General features: G+C 36.2%; 1 protein-coding gene across 3 annotated transcripts in view; it reads left to right on the plus strand.

The window, feature by feature from the left end:
* The first annotated feature begins 16387 nt into the window (after nucleotides 1–16387).
* Tmx3 (thioredoxin related transmembrane protein 3) overlaps nucleotides 16388–23298 on the plus strand; it is a 42154-nt gene continuing 35243 nt past the window's right edge. For 2 of the 3 annotated variants that reach the window (XM_063231493.1, XM_063231494.1), the window contains exons 1-3: nucleotides 17488–17548; nucleotides 19122–19169; nucleotides 20467–20590. In XM_063231493.1, the coding sequence (XP_063087563.1) occupies nucleotides 20533–20590 (58 nt within the window). In that variant the 5' untranslated portion in view covers nucleotides 17488–17548; nucleotides 19122–19169; nucleotides 20467–20532. Of the gene's footprint in view, nucleotides 16653–17487; nucleotides 17549–19121; nucleotides 19170–20466; nucleotides 20591–23298 lie in introns of those variants that run through there. The other variant, XM_003466510.5, reaches the window with a different exon arrangement.

Raw genomic sequence — 23298 nt, forward strand, 5'->3', positions numbered from 1 at the left:
TGGTCCCTGCAGAGATGGAGCACAGAACTCGCCAAGCATTGGGAAAGATCCAGGTGCTAATTTTCTGTGTTCCTGCTCACACCCCAACACACTTTCAGGATTGAATGACTAAGATGTGTGTAATGAATATAAGCTTCCAGAGAATTTAAAATAGAGGTTCCAAGGCAAAACTTTTAATGTATCTCTCATTCCTAGGGAGACTAGGTTGTCTAACCCATTATATCATTTAAGAATTGTGAGCTTTAAAAATTGTTAACAAGCAATGAACAAAGACTAAGCTGTTGAAACAGCCTAGATGCCTGTCAATGGATGAATTCACTTTAAAATATGGCATGTATGCACAATGAAATACTATTCAGTCATAAAGGATGAAGTCACGTCATTGGCAGAAAATAGAAAAAATACATTATCGTTATATTGTGAAATAAGCCAGACTCAGATAGTTAAATCCTGCAAGTTTTCTCTTGTATGAGAAACTAAAGGAGTGACTGATGACAGGAAATTAGGAGGTAGACTTTTGGAGATGGGAAATGCATCAGAAGAAGAAAGAAGGAGTAATGGAATAGAAAAAGATCAAGATTTGTTAAATGCATCTACCATTTTACTAAAATGAACCTTAAGATTCTGCATTACCAAGAAGCATAAGAACAATATATTTTTTATAACCTTATGTTGTCCAAGAATCAATGCCAGATATGCAGAGATTCCCAGAAAGAAAGAAGTATTACAAACTAGCTGTAAATTATGTCAGCTAGACTCTTCATAATGGAGATGATCATTACAATGTCCTCAAATCAAATCCAGCAATAGTAATAATTATATTATACTACTTTATTTATATTATAAATAATTATATTGGTGCCATATTCCTATTTGAGGATTTATCAAATTTAGAAAACAAAGTAATCTATGTCTGCTATGCTTGATAATAAAAAAACCTTTATTTTTATACTTAGAAATGACACTTAGAAATGACAAAGATGAAGGAACTCTAAGCCATTCAAGAAAGAAGGTAGATGATGAAAATTATTGCTTTCAGCTCCTACTAGAACACTACTTATCTGTGTCAATGGTTGATAACCAAACTTACAGTAAGAAGAAATTAACCATTAATTATTTCTGCTATTATGTTAACCCTTTATCAGTGGTAGCAAACTTATGGCATGTATGCTGTAGTGGTCTGTTTGTGATCATTGAAAGCTCTAAAAAGTTCGCCACTGTCCCATATGAATGTGTTCATCTCTCATAGAGTGGAATTCAGAATTTAATAGTGTCATGTGGATAATAATGAATCATGTCTCATAAAAATGCACAAATCATAGTACTTGAGAACTTATTTGAAAACATTGTCTCTATATAAGTAATAAAGATGTAAACCAAGATGAGATCACAGTGGAATCACTAAATGACTGTTATCTTTATAAAAGATGATAGTACACAGAGACACAGGAAGAGAAGCTTTTGAAGAGTGAAGCCTCTGTAAGTTAAAGAAAGGATGGCCAACTATTGCCAGAATCTAGGAAAGAGGTATGAGACAGATTCTCCCTTAAGATATCCACAAGGACCAAGCCTTCAAACTTTTATTCTGAAGCCAGATACTAGCCTCTAGAATTGTAAAACAATACATTCCTGTCATTTTAAACCACTGACTCTGTAGCAATTTGTTACAATAGCTCTGGGGAACTAATATATAATCTGCCACTATTTTTGGTGTTTGACTGCTGATGGGCTTTAAGTTTTACCCTTCTTATTTCCCTTCTACTCTGCATCTGGGTAGCTGATAATGGTGTGCAGGTGCTCCTGTTGGTATACGTGGGAATTTCAAACTACTTGTGGAAATCTTCTGTAAATTCCACTGAACTTGAAAAGTTGATTCTGTTCATTTTTCCTCCTTATGCAAATATATGTTATCAAAGAAAGGTGTTTCAATACTTTGTGACATGCAACACATTTCTATTTTCTGTATTCAATATGGTATGCAATATATTTCTACTTTTACTGCATGGCATGCAATTTACTGCTCTAGAATGGTCTCATATGAGCTGAAATCAGTCTCCAGCTGAGACACATTTTCACTTAGCTCCATTCCTGTGTCCTGTCCTCCTCTCCCAGGCTCTTCTCCTCTGAGACCATTGTCTCATTCAATAAACAACTATCCAGCAGGGCCTCTACTAGGAACCACTTGAAAAATACTTGATGTTTTGTGTGAGTTTTGTCTTTGTTTCTGTACTTAACTAAATATGAGGTAAACCATCAAAGAAAAACATTAGAAAATATAGCACCGATATAATTATTACTACTGCTGGATCAAGAAACTGTTCAAGAAGAACATTCTGCCTGACTCATTGCGTTAGATGACAGTGATAAAAGGGCATGCATTGTGCAGTGACACTCATACTGGGTTTGAACAAGATGCTAGAAAAACACAGTTGACATTAATTCACTGTCATTTTGGAGAAAGACTTCCGTTCTTCAAAAAGTAGCAAAACAAGCCAAGGAGAAACCTGCCTGCATAACCTTTATAACACCACAAGATGTCGATGTCGCTCCAGTGCAGTTTTCTAGGATGGAAAAAACCTTCAGGAGAAAGCCAAAAGCTACTCTGCAAATACAATTATTCAGAATAACACAGCAAAAATGTATCTCCAGGCTAGTGATGTTTCTAACTGATGAGCTTATGCAGGTCCTCATGTATCATTATCATAAATAGACCCCTGGTTGAGAAGTTCTGTACAATGCGGTAAAGACGTGGGCTAAGAAGTGTGAAGGGGCCTCTGTGCACTTGTGTTTCCTTGTCAAGCTTGCCTTCCTTTGCATCAGGAGACAAAAAGAAAAACCCCTGCCCGAAAATACTATGGTGAAATTTGGAGTATGAAACACACATACATTTAAAACACAGTATGTCACAGTCATGTTTCTGTACAGATCATCTGCGAAGAAACAAAGATCAGGACATCAGACATGACAATGAAAATGGCAGGAAGCAAGGAGTGGTATTTTTTAAGTATTGAAGGAAAACAAGATTAGTTACTAAAGAAATGCCCCTTTAAGTGTTATCATCAAAATATATATTTTGGTAATAAGAGGTTTCATAAATTGTTCAACATAAAACTTCTATAATCATGAGGAAGGAAACACTCAAATGAGCTGTTGTAAGAGTAATGGGAAATAAAGCTGATCAAATAACATCATCAAGTTGTTTTCAGTCTAAAAAGCCAATTGTTAAAGAAATTCAAAAGGAAAGCTTTCTAAAGATTCTCAGTCTAAGTTTTTAGAAAACCTCCTCAGGAGCATGTTGAGAAGGGAAAAGATAAAAGAACTATTCATACCCATTCACAAACTTTGTCTGCATTGTGCCAAGTCGCAGCAAATAAGATGGAAATGCTAGAAAATGGTAACTAAAATTATCCAGTGTTTTCTTCAAGCAATGTATTTAAGTGGTTTTGATTTTTAGCCTAAAAAATTCTGAAAGGAATAAATAAGGGTACTCATTGGCAGAATACTAAATTAAGAAGCTTTGCTTTAAATCTGAAATAGGCTTCAACGTGTGACATTTGAATCACCATACATAAAACTCTTGACATTTATGGATTTCTATTTGTGGATTAAAGACGTACGATGAATAAAATTTGTCCCTAGGCATGGTGATGACAGCAATCTCTGGCTATTGTCATACCGTGGCATTCAGAGCATACTGCATCATGCTGACTGTAAAATGTAACTGGGATTTTAAAATAGTATACATACCCATTGGTACCTGCTGTCTGGGCTAATCTGTAGTACCTGATAGCAATGAAATACTAGACAGGCACTTTGTGTTTGTCTTTGCAGAACTATACATCTCCTGTCACCAGTGTCTCTTAGTAAGCCCTAAAACCAGCTTCCCTAGGGCCCATAACTATTCTCTTCTCTCCTTCCCAGAGGATGGGTTTACTTTTGCTACTATAGCAACCACTGTTGCCTGCTTTCTGACTTTTTAAGCTTAGTAGTATGGGTTTCCTTGCCAAAATATTAATCTGGAACCTCTCAACTCCTGAAATCTTCAAGAGCTTGGCTTTGTCCATTTTAAATCTTTATTCTAACTAAAGCCTGGGTTTTGTTACTTTTTTTAGGTGCAGATAAATGTATATTATAACACTTCCTGAGAAATGCAGGCATGACTTGGTCTAATAAGTTGTCCTGTGTTCCGCAGATGTCATCAATCCTTTTTTCCCTCTTTCTCTTTCTTTTTCTTTTTACTTTTTCTCTTCCTCATCATACTCATTCTCTCTCTCTTTCTCCCCCAGACCCCAAGAACTGAATCCAGGGCCTAACTGCAAGAGCTCTGCCAGGGTTATATCCCAACAGTTTAACAGTTTATTTTAAGACAGCATCTCACTAAGTTGCCCAGTAGGCTTCACATTTGTAATCCTGCCTCAGCCTGTAGAGCAGTTAGAAATAGACGTGTACTGCCTTGTCTGGCCAGATGTTGTCATTTTCACAACAAGAAAAAAAATGGAATTTAAATATGTCTCCAGGCTAATAAAGGCAAGTTAGCTTTTATGTGGCAAAAATAATTACAAAGTGGAATGAGAAAATTCATGCATTGGAGTGTGAAATTTCGTTTTTAATAGTTGAATTTTATAAAGGGTGTTGGGAGACTTCTTGGGCAAATTGTCATTTTAGGTAAGGTTTTGGTGGTTAATCCCCTAAATTTCAGTTTATGCACCCATAAGGAAGAGGTGGTCATTCATAATAACGAGGTTGGGAAGTGATGTTATAACATACGTAAGGTATAACTAGTGCAACAGGATCCACTGCAAGGGTATGAGATTTTGTTTGGCAAAGCCAAACTGTGAACTCATCCTCTAAAAGTAAGGGAGTCAATATGTCGAACAACAGAGTCTCAACCAGATGATAGATTGTTAATATTTTACTAGAAAAACTCTATAGCTATATTGAAACCTGTATCTCAGTGCCGATTTTGAACTGTTTAAAACTAACTAATGGTTCTCAGGTCACCTGCCTCTCTCGTACTATCACAGGACCACTTCTTTCCTGTCTGCTCCCCATCAACTACAAGGAAATTTTCAGAGGTCCTAAAAAAAGATTTGTAAATCTGAAATACTAAAGAACCAATATGTGATTCTCATAGCTTACCTTTCCTTTATTTTTCTTCTTTAAAAAACTACATTTTTAGTAAAACACTTATTATTAATTAAAAAATATATAATATATAAGTGAACTACTTATTTTTAATTGTGAAAATGTGGTCTTAAACTCCAGAACAAAAGGAGAGTGTGTGAAAAGCGTCTGACTTTGATGTTTTATTTTCTGACCTGTCTCACTTTCCTTTCAAAGCCACCTGGATGCCTTTGATTCCATCACTGGTCTGTTATCACTCATGAATACTACTAGTGAATTATGTAAACATAATAAAGCATATCAGGTCTCAGATTCTTTCTCTCAACCTTCTGTACGATTTGCTCCCATATCTTAAATCTTTTCTATACAGTTCTGGTTAGAAATTGGCCATCTCCCATTTGGCTCTAGTTTAAATCCACCTATTGGAGATTTACACTACAGAGTTCAGAAAGGGAGACATACTCCTTTCTGGTTGGTGTTAAGTCAGGATAGAGCTTGGTCTGTGACATGGCATGACATGGCAGTTGACATGGCATGATATTCAGATGATTCGTTTTCTATACATAAGCTTGGAAACCATGATATCTTAAAACATTTAAGAGAAAGCTAGAAAACTAAAGAAATAATGTTATGTTATCTGTGGTCAGGTGAGGGTTACAACTATAAAAAGCCTTCTAGAAATGGAAAATATCCACTTAATATGTAATTAGCTCCCCCTGAGCTCTTTTTAAGGTTTATCATAGAAATATTAACAATACTTATAATACAAAAAGCCTGTCAGTGCTACGTGGCCCACATAAAAGAGATTCAAGAGTTTACCTAGAGCACTATATTTTATTGAAATAATTCTTCCACTTTCTTAATTTTAACATTTGAATAGTGGAAAATTGTCAAAATAGAGAAAATTTCTTTGAGTGATATTAGAATACTAAAGTCAGAAAATTGAGAATCATTTTTTAAGTAAGCGTGAAGTATTCAGTAGACACTATAACAAATATGAAATGTAATTATAGATTTATAAAAAATTTCCTCCAGAAAGGAATGGGATTAAGTGATTTCTATAAATTTCTATTGTATTGCTAAAGTAACAACACTGTTCAGATATTTCAAAACCTCAGAAATAGTTTCAAAGCTCTGATTTTCACTGCATTTAACAATTCATACTTACATGAATTAGCAAAATTCAGATATGGATTATGTGATACAGTACATAACAACTGTTTGTCATATATTACATATCAGATATATTTATATTTGTAATGACTGAAACAGCTTAGAGGCAATGGAACCAATCTATCCACACAGCTCAGATTTTAATTCCTAAAATCTAGTGAAAGGAGCCAGAAATTTTTTTTGAAAAATAACTGAGACCAGGTCTAGGGAGGGAAATTTAGATGAGACTAGGTGCATTCAGGGTGCTGTGGTCTGAGACTACAGAGGGAAATTTAGAAAGACAGATGAAAGCTTTTATACAAGTAGCTGAAGTGCCACGTAAGTGTTAGTACACTCAGATAAATGAACACAGGAAGCAAAGTATAGCATTAAATTGTTGCAAAATGAAATGATGATTAATCCAAATATACTGTATCTATCAAAGTGTTGAGCCCATGATATGTGAAATGATATATATTAATTTAAAAACACCAAAGAAATCCAGGTGGTACACTCCTACAATCCCAGCACTTGGGAGGATGAGGCAGGAGGATTCTTGCAAATTTAAGGCCAGCCTGGGCTACACAGTGAGTCAACAGCCATCCTGACTTATATAGGGAAATCCTGTCTGAAAAAATGAGGTGAACAGTAAAAACAAACAAAAAAGGAAATCAGAATATATTTCTGATGGATCTCATTTCTCAATACTTTTAGAATTGTGGAAGCATTTATTTTACTAAGGAAGAATAAAGAATCTAGCTCAGTATTAAATATAGCTTTTAAGAGACTTTTTTTGACTTAAGGGGATGGCCTCATTAATGTGATATACAGTCAGATGAAAACATAAATGAGTCATACTCTACTATCATTTTAAAAATCAGCAAGATTTACAAAACTATTATGCATACGAATAAGAGATTGCACTTTAAAAGTTTTTAAAAATCAGAGGAAAAGATGATTATAGGTATTAAGTTTATAACTAATTACTTGCTTATCTGGTGAGGTTAAGAGTTTTAGGAACACAAAGACGTTTTATTATGTGAGTGAGTCACTCTTGAAATTATGAAAAAAATGGCAATATAATTAAAAATAATGTTTAAAATATTCTTTATGGGCAATAAGTTACATGACTCCTCTGAGCAAACATTCTAAAAATAAATAATCTACTTTGCTGGACTATTAACTGACTTCCACAACCAGATCAGTGCCTTTGAAAGTCAACGACTTACAAGTAAACACAAACATGTAATAAGAAAGAAAATACTGGGGCTGGGGATTTAGCTCAGCGGTGTAAGCACCTGCCTTGCAAGCAGGCGGTCGTGAGTTTGATCCCCGGTACCAATAAAAAGAGAGGGAAAAAAGAAAATAGTACCCCTCTTTCTGTACTTTTGTAATGGGAATAGGTAAGAGAATCTGACCTATTGCAATAATAGACTGAAATTTAATCTGAGACATATCATCAGGAATTTCTTAAGATGAAATCTAAAGAACTAGCCTGGAACCAGGCTGGCTTTACAGTCGTCCTCCTGCAAAGCCTCCCAAGGGCTAGAATTACAGGCATGCACTGCCATATCTGTTTTAAATGAAATCTTACGTTTTGTATTTTGTATCAAAATTTAAGAGGACCTTAAACTGGCTATATTTATGAATTCTACTTAGGTGGGTCAGCATAACCGTGAGCCCTTAGAAGAAGAGGAACATTGGAAAAACCGGAAACGAAAGGACAAGCTCTGCCATCGCTCTTTTGCTGGGCCACAGTTCAGTGACTGTGGACCTCTAGAAGCCAGACCTTACTCTTGTATGCATATGAGCAGCAGTTTCCCTAGCAACCTCTGTGCGCCTGTAATCAGGTTCTTCACAGAAGCCTCTGGACAGGAAGAAAACCTTCTAATGCCTTGGATTGGGCTGTGTGGGTCCTACAGCAGAGAAACTACTTTAGTTTCTTGGATTTCTAACCTGTAGAACTGGATAATAAAATTTTGTTACCTCAGCTGTGCTAAAAGAAAACTAATACATTGCTTGAGTGTTAAAAGCAGGCATTTTGGAATTCAGTGCTGCAGGCTCATGAAAGTATTACTCAATATGAAATTTTGCTGTCTATGACAAGGCAAGCATATCTGCTCTTACAGCTTTACATCCTGGGAAGATTGAGGTGAGGCAGCTTTGTTTCCGTGACTTTCTATAAATTTCCATCATGGTTTTGGTGGACATTGTCAGCTTCCTTTCTTTTAATGCCTATTTAAATTATCCATCTAAAAACTTTCACATCATTTACTCTTAAAATTCTTGTGCTTTTAAAAAAACGTTCATTTGTAAAACCATAACCTTCTTAAAGAAGCTAAGATAAAAGATGCAAAAGTGCTTCCTTTGTGTCCTCCTTGGTCTGAAGAATAAAATCAAGCATGGAATTAATATGGGTCTTTTTTTAAAAATCACAATAACATTCCTAACCTAGGTGAAGTGCACCTTACAGGGTCTTGATTATTGTCATTATTTTTAGCTCAGTAGTATCTGGATGGACAGCATTTCTTGCAGCGTTAGTGAACAATTTAAATGGCATTAGAGGGCTGAGAATTTAGCTCAGTGGTGTAAGCACTTGCCTGGCAAGGGCAAGGCCATGAGTTCAATCCCTGGTAACAAGAAAAAAAAAAAAAAAGTATTGGAAGGGTGAGGCAATTACCTGGAATTAACTATCATGGAAGTTACTTCTCTGGAAGTAACTATCACGATTCTTAGTCTATTCAAGTTAACATGGACTTCTTCCTGAATATCCCCTCCCTGAAAAGAGCCGCCAAAGAAGAAACCAGGATGGTATGTACATTTCCCTCCACTTCACAGTGTTTCAAAAGAGAGACAGTGCTACCATCTTATGTACTTTTCTCTCATTGCCGAGACAAAAAACTGGACACCGAAGTTAAAAGGGGAAAAGTTTATTTAGCTTACACTTTGTAGAGACTTCAGTCCAAAATCAGGCTGGATCCAAAGCAGGTGACTTGGCAGAGAGACACTGCAGAAGAGAGCCAGTTCACAGCATCAGAAGACAGCAAAAGCAAGCAAGGAAAGGGAAAGGCAAGACACTTTATGTCCCTTATAATGTCAGGGTACTAGGATTAGGCTGGCGCCAAACCAATCAGTGGAGTGATTTAGTAATCACCCATCATTAATCCTAGCATCGCACCATGAATCAGTCACACACTCCAGATTTAGACACCTCTAAAAAAGCATACCTATGACTGCATGAGGATTTGGGGAGACATCTTGACATAAACCATTACATCTACCTTCTTAAAATTCTCAGGAATAATTTTTAGTAAAGATTCCTCATGACAATTTTGTGACAGTCCACAAAATGCCTCCTGAACAACCCCTTATTTCAATGGTTTTTTTGCTTTTCATCAGCAACTCGTCCCATGTAGGTGATCTTGGTTGTACTGATTCTGCTAGGCTCAGATGACTCACTTCAGGTTACAGAGCCCAGCTTCCTTTGGTTGGATTCCATTTGGTAATCACTGAATACGAAGTTCAACTGAAGGAGATTCTGAACTTATTTTCCCTTTTGTTAATACTGAAACTAGCAGGAGAACTGAACTTTTAGCCAACTTTCCAAAAGTTTTTTTTTTTTTTTTTCTAATTGCTGGAATTTATATCCCATCATTTCCTGTTAGCGTTGGAAAGTCTATTATTAGTCTGTTAACAGCTTCTGCTACTTCAAATCAAGCATATTTTGGTAAACACCTATGCATCAGTAGCTGATTTTTATCAATTTTTTCTAATACCTAAATTAAAACTTTAGTAAAAAATGACTCAGAAATTTTTTAAGTAAGCTGGCTTCTGACAACTTCAAATAAACAGAAGTCAGTCACAAAAACAAAACAAACTCACAGACTCCCAAGTAGCACTGAAAAATCAACGTTTTTGCAGGAAATGAATACAACAGGGCTGAAACAAAAATATAGATCATAGATAAATGTTGTCTTACAGCAAAGTGTCAGAGAAAAATGGTGGATTTTTTTTTTTTTTTTGGTCTTGTTGAGATAGGGTTTGGGCTGGCCTTGAGCTCACTTTGTAGCCCAAGCTGGTCTTGAATTCACAATGATCCTCCTGCCTCAGCCTCCCGAGTGCTGGGATTAGAGGTATGCACTATGATGTCCAGCATCTATTCATAAGGGACATGATTATGAGTATAGTGTACTTTAGAACTAAGAGAGCTCAAGCTGAAGAACAGGTGGGTTTTTAAATACCATGTCGCTCAAGTGTGCATATTAGTCCCTGTAAAAGAAGCCCCAACTCTGGGGGTATCAATTTGACCAAACAGAAATTATTAGTATTCCTTGAATTAATAAAAAATGCTGAAAGTTTCAAGAAATCCCTGGAAATTCCTCAGATCTACGATTATAAAAGCAACCTTATTAATCAGCATGTTTTGACTGTTTCCCAGAGACTAGCCACTCAGAAAATTTAGTAGAACAGTTCAGCACAGTCCCAGAACTGGTAGAAACTAAACTTCATAACATGGCATGTTAACTTACTTTCCTGATTTATTGTTTATTGAAGGCTGATATGTATAAAAGCATATTGCTGCATTTATTTGATTACATATTTTTCATCTTTTATGTATTACTTTGGAGAATTATAGTACATTAAAATTTTCCCCTGATGCTAAACCCGATGCTTGTATTTCTTGGGAAAAAGCTGGTCATGATGCATCATCTTTTTGGATCTGGTTTGGTATTTTATTGAGAACATTTTCTACTTTTGTTCATGAGTAAAACTGTTCTGTATAATTTCCTTATACATGTCTACTTTGGTTTTAGTACCAAATTTATACTAGCCTCACTGAATTGAACTGATGAATATCTCTAATTTTTTTTCCTTTTCATGAAGTTTTTAAAAATAGTATGATGGTTAATTATATGCCTCTCCTTGGTTAAAGCATTACCAGATTACCAGAGTTAAAGGTTTACCAGATACTTTATAAATTATTTTTGGGTATATCTGTGTAGATTTTTCTGGAAAAATATAGCATTTGATTTAGGAATTGAGTAAAGCAGATGGCTTTGTCCAATGTGGGTGGAAATCTTCCACATTCATCTTGAATAGAACAAAAAGTGGCAGGAGAGTGAACTCTCTGCTTGAGCTCAGAATTCATTTTCTCTCACCATTCTGCCTGCACCTGGTTTTGGGGTGTTCAAACTCAGACTGACACTCAATTCTCAGGTATTGGGCTCAGACTGAATTACACCATCAGCTTTCCTGAGTGTCCACTTTGCAGACTGCAAACATCTTGGTCTTCATAACTATGCGGGTCAGTTCCAACCATAAATCTCTTCAAGGTTTACTCCTCTGAAAAATCAGTAAACTGTTTTTAAAATTTTTTTAAAGATAGGTGGCATATTTTAGACATTAAGCGTAATGATATATGGGAAATTTCAAACTTCTGACTCAGTGTTTATGGCTTTACAATGAAGTCTTTTTCATTCTTAAGTTATTTTCATTATGTATTAGGATTTTGACTTCAGACTTTCATACACACTTTCATAATATTATTTCTTTAACTTCTATATTTATAGAGTGAGATACAAAAATTTGAGTAGCACTGTAACACTGCAAAATACATTTTCATTAAAAAATCAACATGTATACAGCTTTATTCTAAGTTTTAAATGTTCTTCCAATAGCCTACATATGGAAAAGTACAGATTCTAAAAGTTCAGTATACTTCACAAAGGCAATACTTCTTTGTAAGTAGCATCCAGATTAAGAACTAAGACATTTACCTGTTCTACTAACTTTGAAAAATATTGCTTATTTTTACTGTATTTTGAGATTATGTCAATAAAATAATAAGTGAATAACTTTCCTGAGATTTAGCCTTATTTTGCATAACATTTACTATCAGGAGGGTTCATGTAAGTTCTTTAAGCAATAGATAATTGCTTTCATTGCTATAATGTATCCCACAATTATCCATTCTATTAGAAAGTTTAATTATTTGGATATTCACAATTACAAAAAGTTTGTCTACAGACATCCTTATACATGTCTTTTATTAAAGATGTGTGCCTTACTCTGTTTTTCATGCTATAACAAAATACTATAGACCGAGTAAATTATAAATGATACTTAGTTTTCACAGTTCTAGAGATTGAAAAGTTCCATATTTAAACACCAGGAGATTCTGTATCTTGTTCTCTTGCTCTCTACTTCCAAGATGTCACTTTCTTCCTGAAGCTTCACATGACAGAGGTAGAATATAAAAGGGAATAGGATGTTGCTTTCAGCCTTTTTTTATAAGGTCACTAAACCCATTCCTGAGAGCTTCACTACCATAATTCAATCATCCAAAAGTCAATCTCTCCACATTATTGTTAGTGGTTACGTCTCAACACAGGAACTTTTGGAGGGTATATATAGACATTAATTTTAAATGTTTATGGAAAAGTAACTGTACTTCCACGTCATTGTGACAAATCAAAACACATCATTTACAAGAGTATTAAAATATAAACTAGTGAATAATCTCACTACAAAATTTATAGGACCTATATACAAAAAACCATAAAGCATTACAGAAAATTGAAGATTTTAAGAAATGCATTTTAAGGTGAAACACTTGAAGACAAATTTTTTCTAAGAAATTCATCTAATAATCTAATACTGATAAAACTTCCAGTTTTTTTTAAATTGGCAGGCTTTTATTAAATTGATATGAAAATCCAGAAGAGTTGAAATTATTAAGCCAATTTTGAAAAGTAAGAAAAACTTTGGAAGGCAAACATAACATTATTTCCAGAATGAATATGAATTTATAATATTTTATTTTTCTTTCAGCTTCTAATACTAGGGAGACAGTGATTACTCATTGAGTCAGATTTCACTTGTGAGTCTAGACTTGAGTGGCACCCTTTACTTAGTAAGTTTTCAGTTCACCCTTCTTTATAGCTGAGTAATAGTCCATTGTATAAAAAGACCATGTTTTTAACCACTTCTTGGTTGACAGGCATTCAGGCTGCTTCCAAGATTTTGCTATCACAAATTCTGCTGCTATACACATGGGTGCACATATAACACTGTGATAGGATGTTTTTCATTCTTCTGGGAGAATACCCAGAAGAGGAATAGCTGCTGAAATGGGGCCGCTAATCCTGCATATCTGAGAAATCTCCACATTGATTTCCACAGTGATTGCAACATTCTGCACTACCAACAACAATGGAGATGGGTTCCTTTTTCCTCCACAGCCCTTTCAGCATTTGTTATTGGTTGATTTCTTTATAAAAGCCACTCTTTGGAGCGTGAGAATCTCATTGTTGTTTTAATACCCACACCACAGTCGTAATATTAGGCTACCTTGAAATTTCCTTCCCCAGAACAAACAGTCCATGCCCCACCTAATCTCAGTGTTTTGCAAAGTTATTGGACACGAGCAAAATGCAGACAAATTTTCTGTCAGCATTACACATGGGCTCAGCCAAACCTCTAATGTAGAGTCCTTGATACCAACTGAATCCTGAGTATGGCCTTTGCTACATGCATTCCTTTCAGCTTCCCGGTCTTCTAAGAATCACCTATCAGTTTGTACTTTTAGGATTCCAGTTTGTCCTGCCTGCATCTGCAAGCTTTTCCAAACTCTTCCTATAAACCAGTTCCACTGGCTCCTGAATCACAATGTTAGTAGTTACAGTAAAGGGCTGGGGATTTAGCTCACAGGCGTAAGTACTGCCTTGTAAGCATGTACTCATGACTATGAGTTTGATCCTTGTAACAAAAAAAAAAAAAAAGTAATCCCAGCAAACTAACTACTTGTACCAATTTTCTGTGTTTTCCTATTGCTGAGACACAATATTCAACACTCACAATTTAAAGGATGAATAGCTAAATTTTACTCACATATTTGGGAGACCTCATGGTTGTCTTGGTTACTTTTACCTTTCTCTTATTGCTGGGACAAAATCATCTGACACCCAAAATGAAAGAAGGAAATGTTTAGTTAGCTGTTTGTGGTAGTTTCAGTCCATAATCAGCTTGCTCCAAGGCAGGGTGGCACGGCACTGAGGCAACACTTAAGGCAGCAGCCAGAGCAAGAGGAGAAAGAGCTGCTTCTGTTCCCTTATATTGTACACAGTTCACCCCATCCCCTCCAAGCCAGGTTAGCCTTCACAAAATCTCTGTGCCATCCTCTTGCACAGGACGTGGATACTAAGTAAGAACCCTGCCTCCCTGCTAAGTCTGTTAGTTAAATTTCTAAACTTCTCAATTTGACACAGTATATTAGCCATAACAATGGTGGAAAGCTGTAGGAAGGGAATGCTACTTGATTCCTGGCAGCCAGGAAGCAGAGCAAAGTAACAGCACCAGAGTGGCAGGGGTAAAGGACCGGATATGGACCCAAAGGTCAAGCCTGCATGATCCACCCAGACACACTCAGAAGTGTGCTATCTCCTCAATGGTTTCCAAGTCAATCAGGTTGAGACAGTGAATCGTAACCACTACAATATTGTATTTGCCTAATACAAATTTGCCTAGTATGTGATAATCAGTCTGTTTTCTGTACAAAAAGCTTCAACAATTCATTTTTTTTTGTTTTGGATTATCACATTAATGCATTATTTTAATTGTCTTCAGATTGTCTAGGTCAGTGTTGTACAATAAAAATACAATGTTAGGCACATATGTAAAATCTTTAGTAGCTACACAGAAAAATGAAAGCCAGGTGAGAAAAGTTTAGTATCTTTTATTAACTCAATATTCCAAAATTATTCAATAGTCTACTAATATTGAGATAGTCTACATTTTCCAGTGTCTTTTAAAATCCAGCTTTACATTTATATTTCATTAGATTCTAAAACTTCAACAGAAGTCTTTGTCTAGATCTTTGTTTAGTCACATGTGGCTAATGGCTACAGTACTGGAAAATACAAGTCTCAGCAAAGTGATTGTTGCTCTCCATTTGCTAAATTTAAGCTGTAAAGCAAAGTGCAACGCCAATTAACTTTTTGTATAGGTTGTGGGAGACAGAGTTTTGATGAGTAGGAAGAATGAAGTAGCGTCCTTCAGTGCTATTAAGTCTACTTCATAAAATAGTCTATTGATAGAATATTCCCATCACCTTTATAGTTCTAGTTTGTCCATTACTTGTTTTTAAAACTTTAAATCTGCAAAGGCCTACCCTGCATACCATGTTGCTTGCATAAAAGGAGTCAAAGCTAGAACTTGGTCTCAAACCACTCGTAATTACAATCTTTTAGTCACTTGGAACACCACTGTTCAATGAGATTTTTCTTAGAACCTAGAGTAAATCGACTGATAAAAATCCTGTTTTTCTTCCTAATACGTTTTCAAAAACTGATTTAATAGTCTGGTATCTTATGTTCTACAAAAATTTCATCTAATCAGGGCCTTGTGGTGCACATGTGCAATCTCAGCACCCAAGAGACTGAAACAGTATTAGTCTCCCTCAAAAAACGAAAACAAAAATTCATTTAAATCAGATGCAGAAACTAAACAGGAACTATCACATAAAAATGTATTGCTTTTATAAATCATTGCCGCATACAGAAAAAGATGGCAATATAAATATTTTACAGTACCTTTTTTCTTTACTTCCCTAATCAAGAGATAGATGGGAAAAATAAAGCCTTTAACCTCAACTTCAGTTTTTCACTATTCAAGAGAAACAATTTTTAAAGCAGGACTTGGCAAAAATGCATTAACAACTGCCAGTAAAAGTCCCCATTTTGCAAATAGTTTCAAAGAGGAGTTCACACACATCTTGGAAATCCAGGCATGTCGCACAGCTGGGCAGCAATCCACATCCTTCCACTGCTACCGCACAACTGTCCAGGAGTTTCACCCCACAAACGCGCACGCGTGCTCACGGCAATCAGATGTGCAAGCAATAAAAAGCGCTAACAAAATTCAACTTCGAGGTTAAGCTTACCCCACCTACAGCACTAAGTTTAACAGTTAATTTTATGCTAACTTCCCAGAAAGTAATTTAAGCACACCGCTCTGCCCTCCCAGGAATCACACCCTACGCCGGAGGTTCCCACGCTCCTGAGGAAACCATGGAGGCAAATTTCAGGCAGGTAACACTGCGCATGCGCCGAAATCTTGCGCATGCGTCATGCTTCGTTCGCAGCGCATGCTCAGAGCGAGGGAGGCCGGCAGCATCCTCGGAGGGGTTAGGAGCCGGCCTGCCCCGCCCCCGGCCTCAGCGGCGAGCTTCCCTTCCGCGCAGCTCGAGCCGGCTTCCCTTTCCGGCGGGCTGGGAGTGCCGCTGTTTCTTTCTCTCCAGTGGACCGTTCTGCTAATGCAGCTCTTCATGGCGAGCGAGGCTGGCCCGTGGAGCCGGGCGGTCGCGCTCTGCGTTACAGGTCAGTAGTCGCAGAGCCGCTGTCCGCGCGCCCGCGGGATGGGAGCGCGGCGGGGTCGCGGCGGCCTCGGCGGCTTCCTCAGGCTGGCGGGGTCGCGCCGCCCACCCCAGACCCCTGGTTGAGCGGGCTCCTTCGGGGGCTTCCCTGGGAGGGAGGCCGGAAGCCTGGGGCCGGACGCGGCGGTCGGGACTTGCCTTGGCTGCCGAGTCCTGTCAGGTCTGGAGGATTTCCACCGCCGGGGCTGCGCGGGGGGTGTTGACGGACAGGTCCTGTCAAGGTCTGCCCGGGGGGTGAGCCTCTCTCGTCCCCCCTGTCCCCCTGCGGGCCCCGCTGCTCATTGTGGGCTCGCGCGTCACCCAGCCACCACTGAGAACGCGCTGTCAGGTACTGCTCTGGAACGTGTTGGAGGGTGAATCTCAACTTTCTCTCTTTCTTCTATTTGAGAAAGAAAATGGAATACTATTGTGCATGGCCTTTGGAATTTTTACTGAAGAGATAAATCCTGCTACAGGGGGGAAAAAAAGAACCCTGTAGAGAAAGGATTTATTTCTGTTTCAAAGCAGTAAAATAATGTAGAGAAAGCTTGAGTGAAGATGTGTACAAAAAGGAGCTGTTTATTAGATGTAGTCGCCCGCATAACACATGGCAGTTGCAGTATGATGGCTCATCGAAGAAACATTTATAAAATGAATGAACTGCTTATGTTTTTGTGTTACATTCTGGAATAGAAAGTGTTTTTGGTAAATTGTAAAAAAATCAAAGCATTTTATAGGTAATAGTAAGATTGAAATTACAAGTCACGATTTATTTATTTATTTTTTTGGTTTCTTTTTTTTTCCAGTTCTTTTACTTGATGTAGCTTTATGTAAAGGATTTGTAGAAGATTTAGATGAATCGTGAGTATTCATGTATTTGAAATATTTTAATTTTGTCCAATTCATATACTGTCTAAATATTTACATGAGAGTCTAATCTTTTAATAATATACAGACTATAATGGCCAGTACTTCTATAATGCTAATTTTGTTTCAGGAGTTGTTCTAGGGCATAGCAAACCTTTCAGAGATCCAGTGCCAAACTGCAAGCCAAAACACACTTATTTGTCACAAAGTTCCAACAGTGCAGTTAAACCTGAATACTGATGTTTTAGTTTAAAAAAACGCACACACACGCATGAACAATTTTTGTTAAAAGAAAAACACGGTAGTACTCATGCCATAAGTTCACCATCACTGTTCTAGGTGAGAGAGAGAAAATGAGGACATGCTCCAAAGAGTTTTACTGATAGTTGCAGGCTCAAAAACTTGGCACACTTTTCCATACTTTATCATTTTATCTTGTATTTGTTGTTTGTTTTACCTTAATCATTCAGAGTGGGTACTAGAATTGAGTATTGATCTTCATTGCATCACAGCATTAATCACAAGGCCTTGTGTATGGTAGCTGAGGAGTCTAGCTCCAGACCAAGATTCTGTGTCATATTCTGGGCAGTAAAGGTGTTTTCTCCAGTAGGGCGTCTGCGAGAACCCTTTTCCACCGGGATGTGAGTACATTGTAGTCTCTGAAGGGACTTGTAGTCAAGGACTCTGGCCTCCCAAGCTAATGTTTATGTACTCTTAGCTTAGTTGCCTCTTATTTAAATGAAAGCTGATTAGAGGACTTACCTGAAGCATCTCCCAGACACTTTTACAAAAATCTTGTTGAGGTTCTTAGCTCTGGGCACTCAAAGCCAGAGAAGCCTTTTTGTTCAGCATGCCTCAGCAGTGAGTTGAGTTTTCTCATCTACATTCCATCCACCTAATCTGGCTGGTACTTTTTCATGGGGGAAAACTGGACCACTGAAGAGCTGGTGCCTTTTTTGTCTTTTGTTGCAGTGTCACAGTAAATCAGTAAGGGCTTAAGTGTGACTTGTAGTTTAGCTTGCCCTAACTGACCACATGGACATCTGATTGTATGTTACAGTCTCTAGGCTGATCAAGTGCTGTTTTGAAAGTGACCCAGTCATGATAGTGGGACTTGAATTGGCTTGCAAATTGTTAACAGAAACTTTCTGATTCTGAAGAAAGTCATTCTTAAAAACCTAGTAACTTTCTGAATTTAGTGGTGACCTGTGAGGTGTGTCACTTCAGGCCTCCTGTTTTAGAGTGCGCTAACTTATGAGAAGGAGGAAGTAGTTTTGTTCTTAATAATGATTTTGTTAAGTGAATGCTCACCAGAAAGGCTCCTATGCTGGGGAGCGTTGCCAGCAGCATACCATACTTGTTAAATGTAGGAGTTGGATTTTTCTTAAGATACATTGAAGGGTAGGATAAAATTTATAGGTCACTGAGTAAAATTTTATGTGAAAATTTGTTGAAAGAATTGCTTCCATGGCCCTGTTTTTTAATCAGTTTATTATCTGTACCTATACTACACATTTTGAAAGTGGACACGAACGTAAAATCAGAGATTTGATTTTCTTGTTTTTAGGTTTAAAGACAATCGAAAAGATGACATTTGGCTTGTAGATGTGAGTATGTAAGTTTTATATATTAAGTATTTAAGTATTTTTTATTCTTTTCCACACAAAGTAGACAATATAATTAGTTATTTATCTATTGTGTTTTGTCAGGTATTACTGAGTTGTATATTGAAAGGAATAACCTTTAAGTGTTTGACAGGAAATTTTTGATGAAATTTGATGGTGGGGACGTTAAGAAAGGAAACTGTAACCCTTTTAATGAGATAAATTTGTGAATTATGGTGTAGGGATATATTATGGTGTGAGTTTGTTGTAGAATTCTCTTGTTTTTTCATATTTGCAAGAGGTTGATTATATTAGGATCATTAGTGGTCATGATCATTCTTTCATCATATAGTGAATAAAATTAAATTTTCCTTACCCTGTCCTCACTTTCAGTTTTGGAATGCACATAAACTGTATGATATTTGGAGTTTCCTTTCATATGCTTCATCAAAAAGTAGAGTAGCGGGGCTGGGGATTTAGCTCAGCGGCACAAGCACCTGCCTTGCAAGCAGGCAGTTGTGAGTTCGATCCCCAGTACCAATAAAAAAGGAAAAAGGAAAAAGACCAAAAAAAAGGTAGAGTAGCAAAAAATAAAATAAAATAAATGAGACAAGAATGGCACAGTCGATGATTAGTAAATGTAGCCAGTAGAGTATAAGTTCTCACTATTTAATTTTTCCTCCTTTGGTATACATTTGAACATTCCCAAAGCATCAAGTTGAAAAGTCTTATTTCATTAAACTATAATAAGCAGTTTGTTACAGCACATTAGTGGGGAACCTGAGTATCACCCACATTATTTAGATAACTTTCAGTACGAAGGAATACAGTTTTACCTTAATCAGCCTGACTTGCGCCTGTGCCAAAAAGTCATCCTAATATCTATCTTATCAGTGGACATAGTAAATGTCAGCCAAGTCATTTGTTGAACTGGAATTTTTGTATTAGGAATACATATTCATCGTTAATGTCTAAGAGGATGCATTTAGAGTGGTGTACGTCTATTTGGTGACTATATAGTCACTTGGAAGCAGAGGCACTTTGATTATAAATTTTATAAGTTTTAAGTTTGTAATCATTTAAAATAGTGTTAAGTTTTGAAGTATATGCTAGATGTTAACTTCTGTAATTTATGTTTATTTTATCTTGGGTTATACAACCAATTGAAACAATTTTTAAAGTTTTTGTCTGTAATAGGTTATTAGCAGGGTACTTAGTCAAAAGAGTTTTTAAATATTAAGATTAATGTTCATAATAACATGAAGACATCAGTGGTTTTGTTTATTTGTGTCTTTTTCTTTTGGATAGTTTTATGCCCCATGGTGTGGCCATTGTAAAAAACTGGAGCCAGTCTGGAATGAAGTTGGTCTTGAAATGAAAAGCATTGGTTCTCCAGTGAAAGTTGGAAAGATGGATGCTACTTCCTATTCCAGTAAGCCTTTACTTTATTATTTTATTATTCTCACAATGGAAATTTTGAATTATATGCAGCAGTATTCATGGAAGGAGGAAGAAATTTTTTTTTATTTTTCTGTGTAAAATAATCTTAATAGTTTAAGACTGTATATAAATAAGTAAATTAGCCATTGGGTGCTAAATATATAGTATGTGCTAATTGTAGGCCTAATATAACATATACACCGTCATTTTTTCCTACTTGAGCCCTCTTTGATGATCAGTTTACTTGAAACACCTATTAAAAGTTGACTGTTAAGCTGTTGATAATTGGTGGTGTATGCAAGTCAAACTAATGAAAAGTTGTTGTCCAAGTAAAATGACATGATAGAAGCGTAAATACGAACTTGAAAAGTGAGTTTAGTTAGAATAAATAGAAGTGAGGATCAGGAAGGTATGAAAGAATATTAGAACAAAATTCAGAGTTGAGAATAAGCTTAATGAGTATGTAATGTAATGAGAATGTAATGTGATCGAGATGGACAAACTGTAGTCCATAGGCCAAATTTGTCTGCCGTGAATATTTGTAGTAGCCACACTTGTTTACTGTTTTTCAGGCTGTTTCCCTGCTCCACTGTCAAAATTTACTAATTTGTTATTTAAAACTTTATTTCCCCCAAAACATAATATATTACAGAACAGGGTTGTGAACCACCTTAAATCATTTAGAAAAGGAAGAATTGTTTAGTGAAGAATAAGGCATTGTGGAAATTTGGAAAGAGCATAGCTTTGTACTGTGACTCTTTGTACTGCTGCTGCTCTTGACATGTGGCACTCGGGTTCTGAAGACCCGTAAGCTTTGGTTTCCATATTGGTAAATATCTATAATGCTGCTTTTATTGGTTTTTTGGAATGATGTGGCACATATGTTCAATTAGATTCCCTTTTCTCTTAATAAAGGAGTGTATAAATGTGTATTTCTTCTTAGGAAGTCAGCTTTATATTCTGGATTGTACTTTGGAGCAAGATAGATTTTTTTTTTTTTTTTTTAATTTCAAGTCTTTTATGTCCTACTCTTTTGGATTTGGGAAAGTACTTCTGTTCATTGTAGTTTCCATGATGGTAAGTGAAACTGATAATCTTTAATGTAATGAGGATTATATTAATATTTTAGATGCAAGTCCCCTAGCACAGTCTCTTACACATGTATAAAGTAAAAGCAGATACCAGATTGTTAAGAGCCTTCTAAGTTCAGCAAAGTGTTTTGCATTTTATCGGAAATAGTACATATTTTTGAGAAGGCAAATGATTTAATAAAATGTGTCTTGGTATTCACATAAGATACGACACTTTGTATGTGTCCTGGCCTAGAGTGCCAGAGTTCAGCTTCATGTGAAAGCAATGAAGCAAGTGAGAAAGTACTGTAAGTATTTTTTAAGGCTGAAGTCATTGTTGAGATAGATTGGCACTGTATTGCACACAAGGACAGTGGGACACTACCATAAAGCAGTGATGGCGAATCTTTTAGAGCTTTCAATGGTTCAAGCAGCTCAGTGTGGCATGCATGCCACAGATTCACCACTACCATAAAGTTTTTAGAGTAACTGCTGAACTGTACTACCGTTGTTACGTAGAAGAAAGTCAGTGCTCATTTTCAAATTATCAACTAGTTTGAATTGGTAGTCTTGGTTTGTTGATGTTTGGGAATTAGAAAAGTAGAGTGCGGACTGGTTATTTGAGCTGGAATTACTGCATGATAAATTAATTTTTGAAATGTTGAAAGAAGAAAAGATGAATGGCAGTGTTACAGAGAAAGAATAAAACGCATAAATTGACATTTCTGGACATAAACCTTAATAATGCTAAAGACATTGTTACTTTCACTGGTTCATGAAAGTAATTTCTGTGTCTAAACATATGTTGATTAGACATCCATATTATGTATGTATTCATTTATTCACTAAATTAATATGTGTTTACTAACTACTATTAGTGACATTATATACTGATCTCTAGGGATTAAAGAAATATCCAAAGAAATCTTGGTTGATAGAAGATGCTTACTGCCTAATAATGGGAAATGGTTCATAAACCAATGAGTACAACAACATCCTACAAATGACAAGTTATTATAATCACTTTAATTATTCAGAGTGGAGTAGTATTGTGTAGAGGAAAGAAGGAATATGAAGAAAGTAGTCATTGAGAAAATACATGCCTATAAATTAGGAAAAGTCTTAATGGTAAACTGTTCATGTGATGCTTCTGTGATAATTACATTAAGTCAAATTTATTATTGAATTTTTCCATATGCTGATATGTAAGTGTCACTGTGATCAGAAGAATAAAAGGCAGTATAAGGGCTGGTGATATAGCTGAGTTGTAGAGTGTTTGCATAGCTTGTGTAAAATCCTCGGTTCCATCTACAGCACAGCAAAAAAAAAAAAAAAAAAAAAAAGTTTTTCCAAGTAGCTTAGACCAGTGTTTTAAACACTATGGCTAAAAAACAATATTTTTAGATTTTTATTTTTAATTTTTAGTAACATTTTATTTTATGAAGGAACTTTATCAAACCTTTTTAGAGATTTGACTTTTACCTATAATGACTTACAGATTTTATTTCCTATGCATTTGGCATTGTGTTTGTTATAATAATTCAACAGAAAAATTTTTATGGCAGCTCTTATTTAGGAAACAAGTATAAATGCATCAGTGCACACACACCATATAAATTTGGGGAGGGGG

Source organism: Cavia porcellus, unplaced genomic scaffold, assembly GCF_034190915.1.
Source record: "Cavia porcellus strain 051 isolate PalLab524CR breed Dunkin Hartley unplaced genomic scaffold, mCavPor4.1 scaffold_20, whole genome shotgun sequence".
In the NCBI taxonomy this organism is placed as follows: Eukaryota; Metazoa; Chordata; class Mammalia; order Rodentia; family Caviidae; genus Cavia; species Cavia porcellus.